Raw genomic sequence first — 19,762 nt, 5'->3', positions numbered from 1 at the left:
AGGAGGGAGGCACCCGCTGTTGTAGACGAGTCGTGCGCCAGTTCACGTTCCCAGCGAACGTGTTTGCTTTTCTGACATGGCGCCTTTGACTGCTTTGAGATCCATGTTTTTAATCCAATGGCTGATAGGTAGTTCACTGGAAGTTCCTTCAGAGGGAAGGTCTGCTAGTTAAGATTCCCCAAGAATAGTATATTTAGACAAGGGTAAATAATAGTCAATACTAAATTTTGGGCAACATAAATGAGCTGGAACAATATACTCATAACAAACAGCTGCAGAATTCCAGCGCTACAAAGATCCTTCGATTCACACGCCAAATCTACTCAATCGGTACAAGTTTCGACAAACTTGAGAGCTACACCGACAAACAGCAAGAAAACCATAAACTCCGACGTCGGTCATCGATACCACTGCATGCACATTGGAGTCAGTTCCTCAGTTTGTCGTCCATGTGATAATCCTCTAGCCAATCAACAACTATCACACCCTAGCATCGCCCTCTACACCAATTTTCTCCCTGCGAACAAACAGCGGGCCAAATGTTCCAGATATTAGAAGCCATCAAACTATCGGAAGATGACGGCGCTGTTCATCAAACAAACAAAGGTACCTCTCGATTGACGACTCTTTGCCACTGATGCGTAGAACTGCGTGAAGGAAGCGTCTCCATTCATCTCCTCCTCCTGCGTTTCAAGGGAGAGTCAGTCAGGTCTGCAATCATAAACATGATCTACGAAATATGGGAACATATTGTGGCGAGGGGGGAATCCAACCTGGAGGAAGCTCTCGACTGACGACGCATCATTTGGTGAGAAAGAGACCACCTCCCTCTTCCTTTGCACAAAATCCCTGTTCTCGCTCACCTGCAGTTTCAGCATTCAAAAGGATGTCACATATCAAACGGAACACTGCAAGGTAAGCAAAAGAATAAAGTGCCGTGATCCTGCTTCCCGCAAAATTGAAAGAACATGAAAGCTTAAAGCTTATATGGAAACGGCCAGACGTTCACCAATCATGGTCAAAACTTGCAACAATTACACTGTAAAAGCCTCCTTGGAGAGTGGCAATGCTGAATTGATCTTTACAGGGATGCTGACGGATTTAGAAATAACCGGAATACGTGTTTTGACTGAAGTACCTGGTCTATCATTCGTTTAAGAGGACGGCGGAGGGACTCAATCGTTGTCTGCTCTTGCAATCTTTTCAAGAGGATGAGCGGAATGGTGGCTACTTCTGGAAAAGAAACATGATAGCTCCACTGGAAAAAATGTGCCGATAGAACCTCGATTGCTGAAAGAACGCACTGCTCTTGGAAATCTCTTGATTTCAGCATGTTCCTTGGCACCTAACACGCAGAAAACAGGGTTAATTTAAACTATCTTCGGAAGATGAAACATCCGCAAGAACGAACTTTTAATCCCAAGAAAGCAGGGTGCAGACTAGAGACGAAACCAAACAGGAGCCACACAGACACTAAAGTAGTGACCTAAAACGTCTTACATTTGTCTACAGAGGTAGTAATACTTAAGAAGATGAAACCAAATTATCTAATTATCTAATTAATAACTGAGCATATACCTATGCAGTAATTATACAAGTTAAAAAATGAGCAATCCTTACAAAAACAGTTTACAGACCATCGGGGTTGATTGCTTGAAACTGCATGGATGGTTGTTTACTTTTAGTGAGCATTTAGTCATATGGAATGGGGGTCCGAAGAGTTATATACTTCTCAGAGGCTTGGTACAATAATAATTGACATTTTCATGACTCCAAGACAGACATGAAAGAACACAAAATTCCACATGTTATAACTGAGCAATACATGAAATGGCGTACCTTCAGTAGTGACGAAAAGTGGGTCTTTCCTTTTTCTGTTTGCTCTTTCGGAGGGATCTCCCTAAATTCTAGGGACCCAAATATCAACGATGGAACTGGAAAGAACATCTGACTGCAATTCGAAAGCTCATTTAGCATGTGCGCAAGCTTCAGTCTCAGTGGTAAGTATCGCATGCCTGGCAATAAATGAGCCACCCCCCTTATTATCTGAACAACTAAAGAGAATAATAGATGGAGGTTGTGGCAATCCTTGTAATTAACACAAATAAACCTAACCCATAGGTTTATGCAGTTTATATACTGCCAGTTATCTATCTTCAAAAGATCTTCCTGCAACCACAAACATAGAAGCATATCAATATCCATGTGATGTCAAGAGAACAAATAAAAACCACCACAAGGAAAAGAATCCATGTGGACATGAAAATAACCAGTCTGCTTTCTTTTGGATGTGTGAAAAAGACAAGTGTAATAATAAGATTTTTTTTTTAATTCTTGCAGCATGTATATGTTGGTCAAATACAGCAATACAAAGAAAATTCTATGAAATGTGTCAAGTTATGGCAATAACAAATTAGCAAGTTGGTGCAGTTTGTGAATTAACCTATGTTTTTAAGGCGATGCTTCGCTTTAAGGCGCTTGGGGGGGGGGGGGGGGGGGGGGGGCGCCTCGACGCCTAGGCGCCTAAAGCGGGTATATTTGCAAAGCGCTGGGGGGGCGCCTCGACGCCGCCTTACGGACGCCTTAAAAACATAGGAATTAACAATCACTGTACGATAAGGAATCAAACAGTTAGAACACATGTGCCAGGATCTCTTCTTAGCAATGTTTTTTTAGCAAATGTAACGAATAATTAGAAAAAATAAGAAGGCCAGTCTATTTAAACGAAATGTATTTGACTATAACTGGTGTGCAGATACACCTTAAAGCCTTGTTTGGATATGAGAAACAAGAATATCTCTCCAAATCCAAGCAGGTCCAAAGGATCTGTCTACATGATACGGTAGGAACACTCGAGCTAAACCAACTGCAAGCACAACTACAGATATAAGCATTAATGTGTACCTTTCCCTTTGTTTTAGACGCCTGTCTAAGAATAGCACTCAATTGTCCCACAGAAATTACTGCCCTTTCACCTGCTTTCTGAATATCCAGAGAATAAAGTTCCACCAGACAGTTCAGAATAAAATCGATATTTTCTATATTTCTATTGTCCACAATCTTGGAACTAGAAAGGTATGCATTATATGTTTTAGTTAAGCAGAAATCCAGACAGTCAGGTAAGAGTGAAACCACTTCTCGAATCATAAGAAACGAAGACAGGGACAAGTTCTGATCACCACTTGCCCACAAGCGAATTAAGATCTGCAGAGTACATACAGTATATGATAAGCTAGTATTAGAAATTAAAGGTCAGGCATTCTACACCAGAAAAATATTGTAAGACTATCTCGAAGCAGTCATAGAATGGTTGAAGGGCAGAAGAATTTAAAATAATTAAGACATTAGCACTGTGACAATGCATCAAGGGTCTAAGCTTAGGTGGATGTGTACTGATCCAAAATGGCAACACTAAAATACCACAGTACAGTTATTCAAAAAACTGAAAGCCAAACAGATTGATAACGACTGCTTCAAGGTGTTTGAAACATTCCTTACAGTAGCAGAAATATATGACAGGTTCAAAAAAATAAGGAAGGCAGATCGATTCCCAACAAATACAGTGTTCACAGAATATGGTCCAACCCAAATAACAACCGACTTTTTCCTCTTGTTCACATTCTTCCTTATTAAAGAAGAAGTCGTGCAAATATCTTCTATACGGATTTTTTTTAAACAGCCATTTTACAGGGAAAGAATACCAGAAAGGCCAGTAGTCCTCAACCGATCTAATATTATTGACCAGAACAGGTTTCAAACATGAATCTCTTCCAGAAGAACAAAATAACATACAAAACTAAATTTAATATCAACAAGCAACATCACCAAGGAACATACCTTGAGAAGCCTCCTTGATGTTGAGGGATACGCAGAAAAATATACCGCAGATGTTCTAAGCCGAGTCAAGACATAGGTAAGTATTTGGTTATCAGTAAGTTGACTAATCAGATCAAGAGAATTCCGCAAGTAAGACTTTATGAGCGGCTCAATATCTTGCCATTTCTTTCCATTTCTCTGATTCATAAGTTTCCCCTTGTCATCATCAGAAATTTCTAAGAGAGCACGGAAAATATTGTCTGCCTTAGAAAGAACAAATGATATTATCTGATAAAATACTTCGGTACTTTGAAGTCTCTGCATGGAAAGGCTATTTGAATTCAGACCAAATTGACATGCATCCCGGAAAGCATTTAGTAGGTTACGCAGAGCAGGTGCTTTAGGTTCATCTAAGACTAGTTGACACCATTCACTTATTGTCTTGCTTGTAAGGATCTTATCACTAGGAGGATCTTTATCACCAGAATTGACCCCGTTGTCCACAGAATCCATCTCATCTTGTTCATCTGAATCCTATTGAAGATTTGAACAGAATAATAGCAAAAGAAAAACTATTTTATGAGATCATTTATGGTACGAGAAGTACATTGTAAAAAGGATGTACATGAATTGCAGTACATAAAGCAGAAATAATAAGTAAAACTTACTTCTTTACTTTCATAGTTCACCAATTCCAATTGCCATTTCTCAAGGAAGTTTGCAAACTTAGGGTCCTACAAATGTAACAAACACTCTCAATCCTGATAGAAATCACCTAGGTGGCACAATGCAGCCAAAGAATTCCAGAAAAGACAGATAATATAAAGTCTAACATCATTTGTTCCTAGATGAGATCAACATTCAGAAGCATAGCTAGCAGTAACCTATATATCTATAACAACTTGTGTGGTTCAATGTTTCATGTTTGCTTCGAGGGATAGAAATTCGCACATTAATCTAAAAATCTAGAAAGCCCGCACTAATCAAAAACCGATCTACAACGATTATATCGTGAGACCAGATTATAAGAGAGGCGTGTCCACACATGACATAACTACAGACCCGCAACCAAACCAAGCAATATATATCCAGCAAGTAAGACGGCAAGACCTAAAGGCAATTTTCAGCTATTCACCTTATCCAACAACTTCTTCAACTTTTTCTTTTGCTTTTTCACAGCCAAGCGCATCTCATTGTTCTGTTCGTCGAGATCATCTTGTACAATACACTCTGCAAGAAATATTCTGATGCTTAGAAACTATCACACCACAAAATTCAATATGTGTTAACAACAATACAATTTACCTTTCATAACATTATCATCATCACTGTCAGAGTAGTACACACACTCAAGATCCTGCATTTCAAGCATCAAGGATCAGTTTATAAGGGCCACTAAGCAATAGCACTACAAATAGTAGATAGAATCACACAACTGATTTTGAAAAAAAAAACAAATAATCGGCAGTTTCTGATGTGCAAAAGTTACTTGCAGAGCAATTACACACTAACATAGTAACCACATAATGTACAAACTTGTGCACATATTGCCAACAGACAATATGCAATCATCCTTGGATATTATTCAGTGGTTTTAAACTGATCTAAGCACCTCAGTCAGATTATGAAAAATATTTCCAACCCAACAGTCTAGAAGAAATCACAAAAAAAAGGGAGTGGAACAACCAAGTTGCTCCTTCCAACCGGAGAGATTAATCAAGTTCTAGAACTACTTGCCAATTTGACATCAAAAAAGAAAAGACCCCCCAAACAAAATTCTTGAGAAGGTTCTGCACAGAAGTCGAAGCACTGCCCACAGAACTGTAAGACAAATTTGGTAGTTGTGGGCTGAGCATGAACTGTGGATGATGGTAAATTTGTATATGTTTGAGCTTGGCATGGATAGAAACATCACGTTAAAATACGAAACGAGTGCGAAAGCTATGGTGGGTGTGACTATTCCTAAATGTATATTGCTTGCCAAAGATGAATAAGAGACTTGATAGAAGAATGGCAAACATACCTCTGAAAGATAGCCATCACTGTCGGATAGATCCCCATCTAATTCATTCTCATCTTCTGGAAACTCTAAACAGTTAGCCAAAGTAGCTACATCATCGTTCATGTTCCTAAAGGAAAAGCATATTGAGCTTAGTTCAATAAATAAAAGAAAGAAAGACCTAAAAATCAATGCATTACCAAACAGTATTATCATGAATGAATTTTTACGGTAAATAGAGACACAAGATGAAATCTACATCCGCAACATATCCAAATTTGCAAGCAAGGTTTAGTCAAATGGCTGTAGGTAACATTGCAGCAAAATTACTCAATGTGCGCTCCCACCAAAGCTATGTAAATAACAGAGCACGAGCAGTGGAGGGTACGATGAATATACATGGTGGGGTCGTTGCGGCGGGTCTCCTCGCTGCCGCCGTCGCCGTCCAGGCGGTTGTCGTCCTCCCGGCCCTTCCCATCTGATGAGAAAACAAAAGGGAGAAGCTCGAATCAGCACGCCGCGGAACCCAAACAAACAAACACTTGGCAGAGGGGGCGGCGGCGGCGGGGGAAAGCACGGGCCTTTGCGGGTGCGGCGGTTGAACTGGGAGCGGAGCTTGCGGCTGCGCTTGGCACCGCCCTGGAGGTGCTTGTGGGCGAACTTGCGGGCCTTCTTCCCGAGCTTCTTGGCCATCGCCGCCGCTCGCGTGGGGAGTGGGGGTGGGGTGGGGAGGGGAGGGGAGGAGACGGCGGGGAGAAAGGGTTCAAGGGTTTCCCAGGAAAAGAAGCCGGAGCTGACGGAGCTTCCCCTTCATTCTTCTTCCGTTTGCTCTAGCAGGCTGCAAGCCCATATGGCGCCATAAGCCCATTCGGGTTCAACTAGATACAGTACAAAACTATACCTCAAGAAAAAAAAAACTAATACAAACTATAGGGTTTCCCCTCTCGTTAGGGTTTTAGATCCTCTCATCGGCGCCTGTCGCACTACAAGACGGCAAACCACTTTGCAGTCTGTCACAGACGGCAAACAAATCCATCACAGTAAGCTCCAGTAATGACATTGTTTGTTGTCTGCATAAAGATAACGGATGGCAAAGTTTGTCGTTCGCTTTCTTGGCCAAGTAGACGCCAAAGATCTTGGATGGAAAAAAATAGTTGTTAGCCCCGTTAGGTGGCTAAAGGCAGATTTTGCCATCCGCCAACTGACGCCAAAGAACCAGAGCCCTTTGCTGTCTGCCATATGACTTTAGCATGGCTTTGCCTGCATGTCACTCCTTCTAAGACTTTGCTGTCTGCCTTGTATGTCTTTGTCGTCTGCCAACAGATGGCATAATGACCAAATGGGTCAGACCTGGTGCTCTCAGGTTGTACGGGTTGTTGTCACGTGTCCCCTTTGCCGTTTGCCTATCGACGGCAAAGGTCTTTGCCGTCCGCTGACAAACGGCAAAAAGCCTGTATTGCCACTGTTTTATTCGTTTCATGTTATTTCCCTGCATTTTCAAAACACAAATATCACACACACACACACACACACATTTGGGCTATTCTATTTCGCCTAATAGAATATTATTCTGTTACCCTATTTGAACTGACGGTTTCAGGCGGTTGTACTGATGATTTTCATCTTGTCGAACTTATCAGCCTATCTAGTTCAAAAAAAACTTGTGATTTTTTTTGGTCAGAATGAGGCGTGTAATATATCGTTGGAAAGCTCTTGACAGCTACATTACAAGTATGTATGAATTTTTTGCAACATCATTATGGTTTAAGAGCAGTTTTGAAAAAATCATTTTTCTCAAAACCGGAAACGCGAATCGTATTTTGGACTTAGTTTTCAAATGGTTTGTCGGAATTGTGCAAATAAGATGGCATTGGAAAGCTGGTGAAAATCCGCTTCTTCCATATATCTATTATTTTTTCAAATTCTATACAATTTAAAAGTAATTTGAAAAAGGTGAAATTTTGGGCGGAACGTATTTTCGCATTTTTTGCAAAGGGTTGGTCGGATTGACGAAAATGATACGGCATTGGAAAGCTATGGAAAATGCGCAACTTTTTTGTATATATATATATATATATATATATATATATATTTCTAATTCCTTACAGTTTAAACTCAAATTTGAATACGGTCAAATTTGATTTCGAACACATTTTTTTTAAAAAGTTTGTTGAAATGGGGCAAATAGTATACCGTTAGAAAGATATCAAAAATGCTAAACTTAGCCATGTTGAATATTTTCTGAAATTCACAACCGTTGAAGAGTAATTTTAAATACGGTGAGACTCATCGTGTTGTTTTTCTGATCGAAAATAGAGTACTTGTACTGATCTATTTGTGTGTTTGTACTGAGGTATTTTTCACAGTAGTTTTGAATTGTTTCGGAAAAAGAGTACTTGAACTGATGTCTATATGATTTTGTACTGAGCGCGTTTTCATATACTAGACTTTACTCTGTATTTTTGGTATATTTTTTTTCATAACTTCTCAATGGTATCATCATGCCCGAACTTGCATAGTTTATACCGTTGAACTGAATGATATTTTTAGTAAAACAAAAATGTTTTTTGTTTTCTTTTGAGCTCAACATTGTTTTGCGACGATATTCTGGATTTCTCTCATTTTACCACTTGAACTTTTAACATTTTGAATTTCCATGGTTTTTTTGTTTGAGCTTTTTTTCCAAACTTATTTGGGACGTTGTGTTCAACTTTTTTCTGTACTTATATGCTAGTAATAATAGAACATTTTCCATATAATTTTTGTCCATTCTGGACATCAACCAAAATAGCCAGGAGAGAGCACTGTTGAATATGTGCAAGCACAAACATCCTCACCACAAGAAATCGAAGAGGCAACTGTAACATGTTTCTGCACATACAAGCATACATAATTTTACAGAAGCAACATAGTATATCTTGATACAAAGTTGGACGGATGCTCTGGGGTTTTTAGGACTGATAAGGATAAAACATTAAGAATCAACTGGCATTTTTAGAGATTTTTAGAGAAGTTCCAAACTGTAATAAGAAAGTTCGACACAGCTCTCAGATAGTCACTCTGTAGATCAACAAAACATAAAGCATCCTAAGCTACCAAACGACAACATTGGAAGGTTACAGTTTGACCTGTCTCAAACGTAGAAGGTGACATTAAATGGCCACAACTTTCAGTGGCTAGTTGGAAGCAAAGTCATCTTATCAGTGGATAATTGGTTAGCAGAACTTCGAAAGAAAAATGGAAGCAGAGGCGCTAGTGCCTTCGTGCACCCCACAATGAGATCCTTGGCACTGAACCTGGAAATGGGTGTCGGTGTCAAAACCGGCGGATCTCGGGTAGGGGGTCCTGAACTGTGTGTCTAAGGTTGATGGTAATAGGAGACAAGGGACACGAAGTTTTACCCAGGTTCGGGCCCTCTTGATGGAGGTAATACCCTACGTCCTGCTTGATTGAAATAGATGAATATGAGTATTACAAGAGTTGATCTACCACGAGATCGTAATGGCTAAACCCTAGAAGTCTAGCCTGTATGACTAAGATATTGAGTATCCCCTATCCGGACTAAGTCCTCCAGTTTATATAGACACCGGGGGATCTAGGGTTACATAGAGTCGGTTACATAATATGGAATCTTCATAGTTGTTCGCCAAGCTTCCCTTCCACGCCAAGGAGAGTCCCATCCAGACACGGGTATAGTCTTCGGTCTTCATATCTTCACAGCCCATCAGTCCGGCCCATAGATAACAGGCCGGACGCCCGAGGACCCTTAGTCCAGGACTCCCTCAGTAGCCCCTGAACCTGGCTTCAATGACAAGGTATCCAGCGCGTAGTGCTGTCTTCGGCATTGCAAGGCAGGTTCCTTCTTCCGAACTCCCGAATAGTCTTCAGACAAATTGATTGTGTCCGGACCTGTAACACACACCGCACACATCCGTAGAGAGAATATAATAACACACGAGTCCCATCCGCTGACAACTTTAGTAATGTGACGTCATGCTTGTTCGGTTATAATTTCAAACCATTTTTCACCCCACGTTTCGAGACGCGGTTGTCATTGGCACGTCTTGTCAAAGCAGAGATCGTGTCCCCTTATCACGGGATTCTCATCAATACGGGTGTGGGTAACCCAACCGTGCCGTTTACACAGCCTTGGGAGCAGGCGAATGGGGGGCGTTCGATATTCACCGCCCTTATAAGGAGATAAGATTCCTCCTTCTTCCCCCATGCTTTCCTCCTGCCTCTCCGTCCTCGAGCTCCAACGCCCAAGTCCTCATTCAAACCAGCACCCAACCATGTCCGGATCCGGAGCCGGCGGCAAGTGGATGACCTCCTCCATTAAGAGGGAAAATATAGAGGAGCTCCGAGAGGTCGGATACCTAGCCAAGGAGATCGTTCACCGACTCCCGGCCGAGGGACAGATCGTCCCCACCCCCGAGCCTCAGGAGAGAGTGGTGTTCCTCACGCATTTTATCCGCGGGCTGGGATTCCCTCTCCACCCGTTTGTCCGTGGATTGATGTTTGATTATGGGATAGACTTCCATGATCTAGCCCCTAACTTTATCCTCAACATCTCGGCATTTATAGTCGTGTGCGAGGCCTTTCTCCGCATTCCACCTCACTTCGGCCTATGGTTGAAGACCTTTAATGTGAAGCCAAAGGTGGTGAGAGGCCAACAGGCAGAGTGCGGAGGAGCTATGTTGGGTAAGATGCCCAACATCACCTGGCTCAAGGGTTCTTTCGTGGAGACAGTGAAGGGGTGGCAATCAGGGTGGTTCTACATCACCGAGCCGCGCGACACTAACTGGATGGCGTGTTGGGTAACGTAGTAATTTCAAAAATTTTCCTACGCACACGCAAGATCATGGTGATGCATAGCAACGAGAGGGGAGAGTGTTGTCTACGTACCCTCGTAGACCGAAGAGGAAGCGTTGACGCAACATAGAGGAAGTAGTCGTACGTCTTTCCGATCCGACCGATCAAAGCACCGTTACTCCGGCACCTCCGAGTTCCTAGCACACGTACAGCTCGATGACGCTCCCCGGGCTCCGATCCAGCAAAGCTTCGGGGATGAGTTCCGTCAGCACAACGGCGTGGTGACGATGATGATGTTCTACCGACGCAGGGCTTCGCCTAAGCACTACAACGATATGATCGAGGTGGAATATGGTGGAGGGGGGCACCGCACATGGCTAAGGAACGATCACGAAGATCAACATGTGTGTTCTAGGGTGCCCCCTGCCTCCGTATATAAAGGATCCAAGGGGGGGTGCGGCCGGCCCTAGAGGAGGTGCGCAGGAGGAGTCCTACTCCTACCGGGAGTAGGACTCCTCTCCCGTTCCTTGTCCAACTAGGAGAGAGGGAAGGAGAGAAGGAAAGGGGGGGGGGCGCCGCCCCTTCCTCCTTGTCCAATTCGGACTAGGGGGAGAGGGGGCGCGCGGCCTGCCCTGGCAGCCCCTTCCTCTTCTCCACTTTAGGCCCATGAGGCCCATTAACCCCCCGGGGGGTTCCGGTAACCCCCCGGTGCTCCGGTTTTATCCGAAACTTCCCCGGAACGCTTCCGGTGTCCGAATATAGTCATCCAATATATCAATCTTTATGTCTCGACCATTTCGAGACTCCTCGTCATGTCCGTGATCACATCCGGGACTCCGAACTAACTTCGGTACATCAAAATGCATAAACTCATAATAACTGTCATCGTAACGTTAAGCGTGCGGACCCTACGGTTCGAGAACAATGTAGACATGACTGAGACAAATCTCCGGTCAATAACCAATAGCGGGACCTGGATGCCCATATTGGCTCCTACATATTCTACGAAGATCTTTATCGGTCAGACCGCATAACAACATACGTTGTTCCCTTTGTGATCGGTATGTTACTTGCCCGAGATTCGATCGTCGGTATCCAATACCTAGTTCAATCTCGTTACCGGCAAGTCTCTTTACTCGTTCCGTAATACATCATCTCGCAACTAACTCATTAGTTGTAATGCTTGCAAGGCTTATGTGATGTGCATTACCGAGAGGGCCCAGAGATACCTCTCCGACAATCGGAGTGACAAATCCTAATCTCGAAATACGCCAACCCAACATCTACCTTTGGAGACACCTGTAGAGCACTTTTATAATCACCCATTTACGTTGTGACGTTTGATAGCACACAAAGTGTTCCTCCGGCAAACGGGAGTTGCATAATCTCATAGTCATAGGAACATGTATAAGTCATGAAGAAAGCAATAGCAACATACTAAACGATCGGGTGCTAAGCTAATGGAATGGGTCATGTCAATCAGATCATTCACCTAATGATGTGATCCCGTTAATCAAATAACAACTCTTTGTTCATGGTTAGGAAACATAACCATCTTTGATTAACGAGATAGTCAAGTAGAGGCATACTAGTGACACTTTGTTTGTCTATGTATTCACACATGTATTATGTTTCCGGTTAATACAATTCTAGCATGAATAATAAACATTTATCATGATATAAGGAAATAAATAATAACTTTATTATTGCCTCTAGGGCATATTTCCTTCAGTCTCCCACTTGCACTAGAGTCAATAATCTAGATTACACAGTAATGATTCTAACACCCATGGAGCTTTGGTGCTGATCATGTTTTGCTCGTGGAAGAGGCTTAGTCAACGGGTCTGCAACATTCAGATCCGTATGTATCTTGCAAATCTCTATGTCTCCCACCTGGACTAGATCCCGGATGGAATTGAAGCGTCTCTTGATGTGTTTGGTTCTTTTGTGAAATCTGGATTCCTTTGCCAAGGCAATTGCACCAGTATTATCACAAAAGATTTTCATTGGACCCGATGCACTAGGTATGACACCTAGATCGGATATGAACTCCTTCATCTAGACTCCTTCATTTGCTGCTTCCGAAGCAGCTATGTACTCAGCTTCACATGTAGATCCCGCTACGACGCTTTGTTTAGAACTGCACCAACTGACAGCTCCACCGTTTAATGTAAACACGTATCTGGTTTGTGATTTAGAATCGTCCGGATCAGTGTCAAAGCTTGCATCAACGTAACCTTTTACGATGAGCTCTTTGTCACCTCCATATATGAGAAACATATCCTTAGTCCTTTTCAGGTATTCAGGATGTTCTTGACCACTGTCCAGTGATCCACTCCTGGATTACTTTGGTACCTCCCTGCTAAACTTATAGCAAGGCACACATCAGGTCTGGTACACAGCATTGCATACATGATAGAGCCTATGGCTGAAGCATAGGGAACATCTTTCATTTTCTCTCTATCTTCTGCAGTGGTCGGGCATTGAGTCTTACTCAATTTCACACCTTGTAACACAGGCAAGAACCCTTTCTTTGCTTGATCCATTTTGAACTTCTTCAAAACTTTGTCAAGGTATGTGCTTTGTGAAAGTCCAATTAAGCGTCTTGATCTATCTCTATAGATCTTAATGCCTAATATGTAAGCAGCTTCACCGAGGTCTTTCATTGAAAAACTTTTATTCAAGTATCCCTTTATGCTATCCAGAAATTCTATATCATTTCCAATTAGTAATATGTCATCCACATATAATATCAGAAATGCTACAGAGCTCCCACTCACTTTCTTGTAAATACAGGCTTCTCCAAAAGTCTGTATAAAACCAAATGCTTTGATCACACTATCAAAGCGTTTATTCCAACTCCGAGAGGCTTGCACCAGTCCATAAATGGATCGCTGGAGCTTGCACACTTTGTTAGCTCCCTTTGGATCAACAAAACCTTTTGGTTGCATCATATACAACTCTTCTTCCAGAAATCCATTCAGGAATGCAGTTTTGACACCCATCTGCCAAATTTCATAATCATAAAATGCGGCAATTGCTAACATGATTCGGACAGACTTAAGCATCGCTACGGGTGAGAAGGTCTCATCGTAGTCAATCCCTTGAACTTGCCAAAAACCTTTTGCGACAAGTCGAGCTTTGTAGACAGTAATATTACCGTCAGCGTCAGTCTTCTTCTTGAAGATCCATTTATTCTCAATTGCTTGCCGATCATCGGGCAAGTCAACCAAAGTCCATACTTTGTTCTCATACATGGATCCCATCTCAGATTTCATGGCTTGAAGCCATTTTGCGGAATCTGGGCTCACCATCGCTTCTTCATAGTTCGTAGGTTCATCATGATCTAGTAGCATGACTTCCAGAACAGGATTACCGTACCACTCTGGCGCGGATCTCACTCTGGTTGATCTACGAGGTTCAGTAGTATCTTGATCTGAAGTTTCATGATCATCATCATTAGCTTCCTCACTAACTGGTGTAGGTGTCACTGAAACAGTTTTCTGTGATGTACTACTTTCCAATAAGGGAGCAGGTACAGTTACCTCGTCAAGTTCTACTTTCCTCCCACTCACTTCTTTCGAGAGAAACTCTTTCTCCAGAAAGTTTCCGAATTTAGCAACAAAAGTCTTGCCTTCGGATCTGTGATAGAAGGTGTATCCAATAGTTTCCTTTGGATATCCTACAAAGACACATTTCTCCGATTTGGGTTCGAGCTTATTAGGTTGAAGTTTTTTCACATAAGCATCGCAGCCCCAAACTTTCAGAAATGACAACTTTGGTTTCTTGCCAAACCACAGTTCATAAGGCGTCGTCTCAATGGATTTTGATGGTGCCCTATTTAACATGAATGCGGCCGTCTCTAGAGCGTATCCCCAAAACGATAGCGGTAAATCAGTAAGAGACATCATAGATCGCACCATATCTAGTAAAGTACGATTACGACGTTTGGACACACCATTACGCTGTGGTGTTGCGGGTGGCGTGAGTTGCGAAACTATTCCACACTTTTTCAAATGTACACCAAACTCGTAACTCAAATATTCTCCTCCACGATCAGATCATAGAAACTTTATTTTCTTGTTACGATGATTTTCAACTTCACTATGAAATTCTTTGAACTTTTCAAACGTTTAAGACTTATGTTTCATTAAGTAGATATACCCATATCTGCTTAAGTCATTTGTGAAGGTGAGAAAATAACGATATCCGCCACGAGCTTCAATATTCATCGGACCACATACATCTGTATGTATGATTTCCAACAAATCTGTTGCTCTCTCCATAGTACCGGAGAACGGTGTTTTAGTCATCTTGCCCATGAGGCACGGTTCGCAAGTACCAAGTGATTCATAATCAAGTGGTTCCAAAAGTCCATCAGTATGGAGTTTCTTCATGCGCTTTACACCGATATGACCTAAACGGCAGTGCCACAAATAAGTTGCACCATCATTATCAACTCTGCATCTTTTGGCTTCAACACTATGAATATGTGTGTCACCACTATCGAGATTCAACAAAAATAGACCACTCCTTAAGGGTGCATGACCATAAAAGATATTACTCATATAAATAGAACAACCATTATTCTCTGATTTAAATGAATAACCATCTCGCATTAAACAAGATCCAGATATAATGTTCATGCTCAACGCTGGCACCAAATAACAATTATTTAGGTCTAATACTAATCCCGAAGGTAGATGTAGAGGTAGCGTGCCGACCGCGATCACATCGACTTTGGAACCGTTTCCCACGCGCATCGTCACCTCGTCCTTAGCCAATCTTCGCTTAATCCGTAGTCCCTGTTTCGAGTTGCAAATATTAGCAACAGAACCAGTATCAAATACCCAGGTGCTACTGCGAGCATTAGTAAGGTACACATCAATAACATGTATATCACATATACCTTTGTTCACCTTGCCATCCTTCTTATCCGCCAAATACTTGGGGCAGTTCCGCTTCCAGTGACCAGTCTGCTTGCAGTAGAAGCACTCAGTTTCAGGCTTAGGTCTAGACTTGGGTTTCTTCTCTTGAGCAGCAACTTGTTTGCCGTTCTTCTTGAAGTTCCCCTTCTTCTTCCCTTTGCCCTTTTTCTTGAAACTAGTGGTCTTATTGACCATCAACACTTGATGCTCCTTCTTGATTTCTACCTCCGCAGCTTTCAGCATTACGAAGAGCTCGGGAATAGTCTTATTCATCCCTTGCATATTATAGTTCATCACGAAGCTCTTGTAGCTTGGTGGCAGTGATTGGAGAATTCTGTCAATGACGCAATCATCTGGAAGATTAACTCCCAATTGAATCAAGTGATTATTATACCCAGACATTTTGAGTATATGCTCACTGGCAGAACTGTTCTCCTCCATCTTGCAGCTATAGAACTTATTGGAGACTTCATATCTCTCAATCCGGGCATTTGCTTGAAATATTAACTTCAACTCCTGGAACATCTCATATGCTCCATGACGTTCAAAACGCCGTTGAAGTCCCGATTCTAAGCCGTAAAGCATGGCACACTGAACTATCGAGTAGTCATCAGCTTTGCTCTGCCAGACGTTCATAACATCTGGTGTTGCTCCAGCAGCAGGCCTGGCACCCAGTGGTGCTTCTAGGACGTAATTCTTCTGAGCAGCAATGAGGATAATCCTCAAGTTACGGACCCAGCCCGTGTAATTGCTACCATCATCTTTCAACTTTGCTTTCTCAAGGAACGCATTAAAATTCAACGGAACAACAGCACGAGCCATCTATCTACAATCAAACATAAACAAGCAAGATACTATCAGGTACTAAGTTTCATGATAAATTTAGGTTCAATTAATTTACTAAAAGAACTCCCACTTAGATAGACATCCCTCTAATCCTCTAAGTGATTACGTGATCCAAATCAACTAAACCATGTCTGATCATCACGTGAGATGGAGTAATTTCATTGGTGAACATCATTATGTTGATCATATCTACTATATGATTCACGCTCGACCTTTTGGTCTCCGTGTTCTGAGGCCATATCTGTATATGCTTGGCTCATCAAGTATAACCTGAGTATTCCGCGTGTGCAACTGTTTTGCACCCGTTGTATTTGAACGTAGAGCCTATCACACCCGATCATAACGTGGTGTCTCAGCACGAAGAACTTTCGCAACGGTGCATACTCAGGGAGAACACTTCTTGATAATTAGTGAGAGATCATCTTATAATGCTACCGTCAATCAAAGCAAGATAAGATGCATAAAAGATAAACATCACATGCAATCAATATAAGTGATATGATATGGCCATCATCATCTTGTGCCTGTGATCTCCATCTCCGAAGCACCGTCATGATCACCATCGTCACCGGCGTGACACCTTGATCTCCATCGTAGCATCGTTGTCGTCTCGCCAATCTTATGCTTCCACGACTATCGCTACCGCTTAGTGATAAAGTAAAGCATTACAGCGCGATTGCATTGCATACAATAAAGCGACAACCATATGGCTCCTGCCAGTTGCCGATAACTCGGTTACAAAACATGATCATCTCATACAATAAAATTTAGCATCATGTCTTGACCATATCACATCACAACATGCCCTGCAAAAACAAGTTAGACGTCCTCTACTTTGTTGTTGCAAGTTTTACGTGGCTGCTACGGGCTTAAGCAAGAACCAATCTTACCTACGCATCAAAACCACAACGATAGTTTGTCAAGTTGGTGCTGTTTTAACCTTCGCAAGGACCGGGTGTAGCCACACTTGGTTCAACTAAAGTTGGAGAAACTGTCACCCGCAAGCCACCTCTGTGCAAAGCACGTCGGGAGAACCGGTCTTGCGTAAGCGTACGCGTAATGTTGGTCCAGGCCACTTCGTCCAACAATACCGCCGAACCAAAGTATGACATGATAGTAAGCAGTATGAATTATATCGCCCACAACTCACTTGTGTTCTACTCGTGCATATAACATCAACACATAAAACCTAGGCTCGGATACCACTGTTGGGTAACGTAGTAATTTCAAAAAATTTCCTACGCACACGCAAGATCATGGTGATGCATAGCAACGAGAGGGGAGAGTGCTGTCTACGTACCCTCGTAGACTGAAGCGGAAGCGTTGACACAACGTAGAGGAAGTAGTCGTACGTCTTTCCGATCCGACCGATCCAAGCACCGTTACTCCGGCACCTCCGAGTTCTTAGCACACGTACAGCTCGATGACGCTCCCGGGGCTCCGATCCAGCAAAGCTTCGGGGATGAGTTCCGTCAGCACAACAGCGTGGTGACGATGATGATGTTCTACCGACGCAGGGCTTCGCCTAAGCACTACAACGATATGATCGAGGTGGAATATGGTGGAGGGGGGCACCGCACACGGCTAAGGAGCGATCACGAAGATCAACTTGTGTGTTCTAGGGTGCCCCCTGCCTCCGTATATAAAGGATCCAAGGGAGGGTGCGGCCGGCCCTAGAGGAGGCGCGCAGGAGGAGTCCTACTCCTACCGGGAGTAGGACTCCTCTCCCGTTCCTTGTCCAACTAGGAGAGAGGGAAGGAGAGAAGGAAAGGGGGGGCGCCGCCCCTCCCTCCTTGTCCAATTCGGACTAGGGGGAGAGGGGGCGCGCGGCCTGCCCTGGAAGCCCCTTCCTCTTCTCCACTTTAGGCCCATGAGGCCCATTAACCCCCCGGGGGGTTCCGGTAACCCCCCGGTGCTCCGGTTTTATCCGGAACTTCCCCGGAACGCTTCCGGTGTCCGAATATAGTCATCCAATATATCAATCTTTATGTCTCGACCATTTCGAGACTCCTCATCATGTCCGTGATCACATCCGGGACTCCGAACTAACTTCGGTACATCAAAATGCATAAACACATAATAACTGTCATCGTAACGTTAAGCGTGCGGACCCTACGGTTCGAGAACAATGTAGACATGACTAAGACAAATCTTCGGTCAATAACCAATAGCGGGACCTGAATGCCCATATTGGCTCCTACATATTCTACGAATATCTTTATCGGTCAGACCGCATAACAACATACGTTGTTCCCTTTGTCATCGGTATGTTACTTGCCCGAGATTCGATCGCCGGTATCCAATACCTAGTTCAATCTCGTTACTGGCAAGTCTCTTTACTCGTTCCGTAATACATCATCTCACAACTAACTCATTAGTTGTAATGCTTGCAAGGCTTATGTGATGTGCATTACCGAGAGGGCCCAGAGATACCTCTCCGACAATCGGAGTGACAAATCCTAATCTCGAAATACGCCAACCCAACATCTACCTTTGGAGACACCTGTAGAGCACCTTTATAATCACCCATTTACGTTGTGACGTTTGATAGCACACAAAGTGTTCCTCCGGCAAACGGGAGTTGCATAATCTCATAGTCATAGGAACATGTATAAGTCATGAAGAAAGCAATAGCAACATACTAAACGATCGGGTGCTAAGCTAATGGAATGGGTCATGTCAATCAGATCATTCACCTAATGATGTGATCCCGTTAATCAAATAACAACTCTTTGTTCATGGTTAGGAAACATAACCATCTTTGATTAACGAGCTAGTCAAGTAGAGGCATACTAGTGACACTTTGTTTGTCTATGTATTCACACATGTATTATGTTTCCGGTTAATACAATTCTAGCATGAATAATAAACATTTATCATGATATAAGGAAATAAATAATAACTTTATTATTGCCTCTAGGGCATATTTCCTTCACGGCGCCCCCCCAATTCTGATCCGGAGTTCTGATGCGGCTCACCTCCTGGCTAGAGAAGGGCCTAACCTGGGGTGCTCCGGGCGAGCTGACAGGGCTCCAAACGTGCGTCCAGAACATGCTATCCAGAAAGATTAAGCTTGTCAATGTGATCCAGGTTATGCTCATTCGCCGGATCCTCCCGTGTCAACGCCGGACTTGTTATTTATGGGAATTCGATCCGGCCAAGCAGCAGACGCTGCTAGAGCTCTTTGGCACAACGCACGAGGATATCTGGAAAGTGCTCTTCAAGGCCGGCGAGACGCCACCACCTACAACCGAGGATCGTGGACTTAGCTCAAAGCGCCAAGCTAATTCGGTAAGTTTTTTCACGCTCTCAAGGAATAACCTTTACTAGCGCATTGTGAGAAAGAAGTCTAAGCTCTCCT

General features: G+C 43.0%; 1 protein-coding gene across 1 annotated transcript; it reads right to left on the bottom strand.

Annotated features, from left to right (window-relative positions):
* Positions 1–208: 208 nt before the first annotated feature.
* LOC125507078 (Noc2p family) lies at positions 209–6,584 on the bottom strand. Its single transcript, XM_048671767.2, has 13 exons — positions 6,397–6,584; positions 6,215–6,293; positions 5,840–5,945; positions 5,122–5,173; positions 4,952–5,046; positions 4,485–4,550; positions 3,838–4,350; positions 2,905–3,204; positions 1,840–2,169; positions 1,139–1,345; positions 774–863; positions 611–683; positions 209–517 (listed from the first exon to the last, which is right to left on the bottom strand). Exons 1-13 carry the CDS (start codon positions 6,506–6,508, stop codon positions 501–503), a joined length of 2,040 nt encoding a protein of 679 aa, XP_048527724.2. The 5' UTR covers positions 6,509–6,584; the 3' UTR covers positions 209–500.
* Positions 6,585–19,762: the final 13,178 nt, after the last annotated feature.

This window comes from Triticum urartu, chromosome 5A (assembly GCF_056163025.1).
Source record: "Triticum urartu cultivar PI428250 chromosome 5A, HENAU_Tu73, whole genome shotgun sequence".
Taxonomy (NCBI): Eukaryota; Viridiplantae; Streptophyta; class Magnoliopsida; order Poales; family Poaceae; genus Triticum; species Triticum urartu.
This window is presented reverse-complemented; position numbering and strand designations above follow the sequence as displayed.